Source organism: Oncorhynchus tshawytscha, unplaced genomic scaffold (assembly GCF_018296145.1).
Source record: "Oncorhynchus tshawytscha isolate Ot180627B unplaced genomic scaffold, Otsh_v2.0 Un_contig_3832_pilon_pilon, whole genome shotgun sequence".
Lineage (NCBI taxonomy): Eukaryota > Metazoa > Chordata > Actinopteri > Salmoniformes > Salmonidae > Oncorhynchus > Oncorhynchus tshawytscha.
This window is the reverse complement of record NW_024608501.1, coordinates 59865-64936: the sequence shown is the minus strand read 5'-3', so window position 1 is coordinate 64936 and position 5072 is coordinate 59865. Positions and strand designations below refer to the sequence as shown.

At 49.4% G+C, this 5072-nt stretch overlaps 1 protein-coding gene across 1 annotated transcript; it reads left to right on the top strand.

The window, feature by feature from the left end:
• Window positions 1-440: 440 nt before the first annotated feature.
• LOC121843572 (TGF-beta-activated kinase 1 and MAP3K7-binding protein 1-like) lies at window positions 441-4576 on the top strand (the record flags this gene model as incomplete). The annotated part of the gene is given in 3 exon segments (XM_042313302.1): window positions 441-606; window positions 3117-3206; window positions 3319-4576. Coding segments are annotated over 3 exon segments (404 nt in total), but the record flags the coding sequence as incomplete, so codon positions are not given.
• Between the last annotated feature and the right edge of the window lie 496 nt (window positions 4577-5072).

The following is a 5072-nucleotide window of genomic DNA, read 5'->3' as shown; positions in this document are numbered from 1 at the left end:
TCCAAAACTACCGATTTCCGATTGTTTTGAAAACTTGAAATCGCCCCTAAATAATCGGCCATTCCGATTAATCGGTTGACCTCTACTGTAGAGATCACCATGGTGAGTTAGACATCTCTGCCTGATAGAGGCAATAGCCTTCCGTGTAGAGCTTGAACCTGGCCAATGAGAGTCTGAGTTATACCTCAGTTCATATTCTATAAAATGATTCTCATACATTCAAACAGTCTCCAAATGCATTACTGATCATCTGCAGGCAGACCTCAATACCAAATGAACAGGAAAGCTTGAATTCTTCATCTAATTCAGCTAACCCTTTTACTTGTGTTTTACTAGGTTTCTAGGTGGTCGTATCTACCCAGTGTCAGTGCTGCCCCAGCAGCACTATATTACTACTATAATACTAGATGAACTCTGTCTCTCTGCTGTCTCTCCTCTAGGTGGTCGTATCTACCCAGTGTCGGTGCCCTACTCCAACTGCCCCAGCAGCACCAGTAAGACCAGCGTCACCCTCTCCCTGGTCATGCCCTCTCAGGGGGGTACCCTCACCAACGGGACCAACACAGCCTCTACTCTGGAGGAGGGCACACCCACACACACACCTGGGTAATATATATAGTATATGCCATGTATCCATAGCAACTCACCCAAAGCGCGCGCACACCGAGCCAATAACACACACACTCACCAACGGGACTAAGACCACTTTCTTTCCCTGGAAGTGGATACAAATGCAGGCATGCTGACACACACACTAGAGATGGGTGATATGGCCAACACATCATGTCACAATATTTGTGTGATGTTTGTGAATAGAAGACTGTGTTTTATGAGTAGTGCATGAGCGTGACAACAGATGGAATGAAAGTGATTTGAATGGGCTCCGTTCTGATGGTTGTATACACACTAGGACACGACTGACAGGGAGGTAGTCCAATATGGAGCACTGTCTCAGAATATACACTGCTCAAAAAAATAAAGGGAACACTAAAATAACACATCCTAGATCTGAATGAATGAAATATTCATATTAAATACATTTTTCTTTACATAGTTGAATGTGCTGACAACAAAATCACACACAAATCTATGGAAATCAAATTTATCAACCCATGGAGGTCTGGATTTGGAGTCACACTCAAAATTAAAGTGGAAAACCACACTACAGGCTGATCCAACTTTGATGATAATGTCCTTAAAACAAGTCAAAATGAGGCTCAGTAGTGTGTGTGGCCTCCACATGCCTGTATGACCTCCCTAAAACGCCTGGGCATGCTCCTGACGAGGTGGCGGATGGTCTCCTGAGGGATCTCCTCCCAGACCTGGACTAAAGCATCCGCCAACTCCTGGACAGTCTGTGGTGCAACGTGGCATTGGTGGATGGAGCGAGACATGATGTCCCAGATGTGCTCAATTGGATTAAGGTCTGGGGAACGGGCGGGCCAGTCCATAGCATCAATGCCTTCCTCTTGCAGGAACTGCTGACACACTCCAGCCACATGAGGTCTAGCATTGTCTTGCATTAAGAGGAACCCAGGGCCAACCACACCAGCATATGGTCTCACAAGGGGTCTGAGGATCTCATCTCGGTACCTAATGGCAGTCAGGCTACCTCTGGCGAGCACATGGAGGGCTGTGCGGCCCCCCAAAGAAATGCCACCCCACACCATGACTGACCCACCGCCAAACCGGTCATGCTGGAGGATGTTGCAGGCAGCAGAACATTCTCCACGGTGTATCCAGACTGTCACGTCTGTCACGTGCTCAGTGTGAACCTGCTTTCATCTGTGAAGAGCACAGGGCGCCAGTGGCGAATTTGTTCTCTGGCAAATGCCAAACGTCCTGCACGGTGTTGGGTTGTAAGCACAACCCCCACCTGTGGACGTCGGGCCCTCATACCACTCTAATGGAGTCTGTTTCTGACCGTTTGAGCAGACACATGCACATTTGTGGCCTGCTGGAAGTCATTTTGCAGGGCTCTGGCAGTGCTCCTCCTGCTCCTCCTTGCACAAAGGCGGAGGTAGCGGTCCTGCTGCTGGGTTGTTGGCCTCCTCCACGTCTCCTGATGTACTGGCCTGTCTCCTGGTAGCGCCTCCATGCTCTGGACACTACGCTGACAGACACAGCAAACCTTCTTGCCACATCTCGCATTGATGTGCCATCCTGGATGAGCTGCACTACCTGAGCCACTTGTGTGGGTTGTAGACTCCATCTCATGCTACCACTAGAGTGAAAGCACCGCCAGCATTCAAAAGTGACCAAAACATCAGCCAGGAAGCATAGGAACTTAGAAGTGGTCTGTGGTCACCACCTGCAGAACCACTCCTTTATTGAGGGTGTCTTGCTAAATGCCTATAATTTCCACATGTTTTCTATTCCATTTGCACAACAGCATGTGAAATTTATTGTCAATCAGTGTTGCTTCCGAAGTGGACAGTTTGATTTCACAGAAGTGAGATTGACTTGGAGTTACTTTGTGTTGTTTAAGTGTTCCCTTTATTTTTTTGAGCCGTGTAGTTAGTGTATTGTTAAAATTCATACCGGTATGTGGATCCATACCATTATACTGTATACTCGATATATCGCCCAGCCCGAACGCATACACACATCCAACAAGTGTAGACGATGGTTTCATAGCCAGTTCGTTTTAGATTTTCATTTGGGTTTGTTAGGGTCATTTCAGATAAAATTGATAAAAGTGTAATTGTTGGCCCGAGCTAAGACCACACGTTGGCTTCTTGTTATTGTGTTGTTCTAAGAGGCATGTGCATGGCCCCTGTTCTGAGTCATTGATTGGTTCATTCCTCCTACCCTTCTTTACTTTGCTGTCTTCTGTCCTTCATTCCTTATTTATTTTCCTTCTCTGAATCTCCTCCTTCTGCTCCCTCGCTTTCCCATCCTCCATCTGTCTATTATTTTCCCCCTTTCTTTTGCCCTCCCTCCCTCCCTCTCTTTCTCCTCACTTCCTTCATCACCTCTAGCACGCTCCTTCTACCCAGCGCCGTCCGCCGTTCCTCCCTTGACATCCTCCAGTCCATAAATGAGCTCTGTCTCTCCCCTCTTCCCTCTCTTCCCCCTCTCCCCCCTCGCCCACACGCCCCCCTCCCACCCCGCAGCCAGAGTCCCACCACCACGCTCCATTCCACCAATAACCAGACCACCCAGAGCTCCAGCTCTTCTTCAGGAGACGGAGGCAGCCTCTTCAGGTAGGTAGCTCGGTGGGTTAGAGAAGGGAAGAATCCCAGGCGGGATGGTTTCTATTCTGTTTCTAGGAAGATTATGTTCACTAAAATATCCACTGTATGGGACTCTCTCCAGACAGCGTGGCAGCCAGGCGGTGCAGCCAGACGAGACCGGACGGGTCCCTCCCTATGTTGACTTCACCCAGTTCTACCGGCTGTGGGGGTCGGACCACGGAGACTTCCTGGGGACACAGGGGGCCTCAGCTGGGCTGGGGCCTCAGTGATGGAGGGGGACAAGATTTGGGCTGAAGAGAGTGATAACTGCTCTTGAAGAAGGGAGGTATAGGAATGTATTGGAAGGGTTGTGTGATGGATTTTGGTGGTGTTGTGGAGATTTCGAGCTGATAAGGCATCCTTAGGCAGAAACGGATTTCTATGTTTTTACTTGATCACGACTATTCCTTTTCCTACAGCTGATAACGTGTTTATTACACTCCTAAAGGTAATGTTATTGATAGGTCAGGTGGATGACAGGTATGCTGGAAGGAAGGCTGATCTAGCATCAGTTTTTGCTTTAGATAATAATGAATAAGATTATATGGACAGGGGTGACCTGATCCTAGGTCATTGCTCTTACTCTGAAATGCTTGATACGGCCCCAGATCTACCTGAATGGACTGAATTCACTCCCAACACAGTCAGTGTGTGTATGTTGGCTGGCGTTTAACTCCTGTCACCTGCTCTTTGTCTGTCTGTAAACAAGGGAGGGAGGTGGGAAGGGAGATGAATGATGTGAGGTTATCAGTCTGTCTGAACAAGGGAAGGAGGAGAGGGGATGAATGATGTGGGGTTATCAGTCTGTCTGTGAACAAGGGAAGGAGGAGAGGGGAATGAATGATGTGGGGTCATCAGTCTGTCTGTGAACAAGGGAAGGAGGAGAGGGGAATGAATGATGTGGGGTTATCAGTCTGTCTGTGAACAAGGGAAGGAGGATGAATGATGTGGGGTTATCAGTCTGTCTGAACAAGGGAAGGAGGAGAGGGAGGTGAATGATGTGGGTTTATCAGTCTGTCTGTAAACAGGGGAGGGATGTGGGAAGGGAGATGAATGATGTGGGGTTATCAGTCTGTCTGTGAACAAGGGAAGGAGGAGAGAGGGGTGAATGATGTGGGGTTATCAGTGCAGGTGACACTATGTAATGAGCTGACAAGTGAAGGGACTCATCTCAGCTGTCTCTTGTTACTGTAGCTCTCCGTTGATCTCTTTCCACCCCACTCCCTCCTACTCTACCTGCCTCCTCACTCTCTCTTTCCACCCCACTCCCTCCTACTCTACCTGCCTCCTCACTCTCTCTTTCCACCCCACTCCCTCCTACTCTACCTGCCTCTCCACTCTCTCTTTCCACCCCACTCCCTCCTACTCTACCTGCCTCTTCTCTCTCTCTTTCCACCCCACTCCCTCCCCTCCTACTCTACCTGCCTCTTCACTCTCTCTCTCTTCTTTCCACCCCACTCCCTCCTACTCTACCTGCCTCTTCTCTCTCTCTTTCCACCCCACTCCCTCCTACTCTACCTGCCTCTTCACCCCCACTCCCTCCTACTCTACCTGCCTCTTCTCTCTCTCTTTCCACCCCACTCCCCTACTCCTGCCTACTCTACCTGCTCCACTCTCTCTCTTTCCACCCCACTCCCTCCTACTCTACCTGCCTCTCCTCTCTCTCTTTTCCACCCCACTCCCTCCTACTCTACCTGCCTCTTCTCTCTCTCTTTCCACCCCACTCCCTCCTACTCTACCTGCCTCTTCACTCTCTCTCTTTCCCCCTCTTTCCACCCCACTCCCTCCTGCCTCTTCACTCTCTCTTTCCACCCCACTCTACCTGCCTCCACCCCA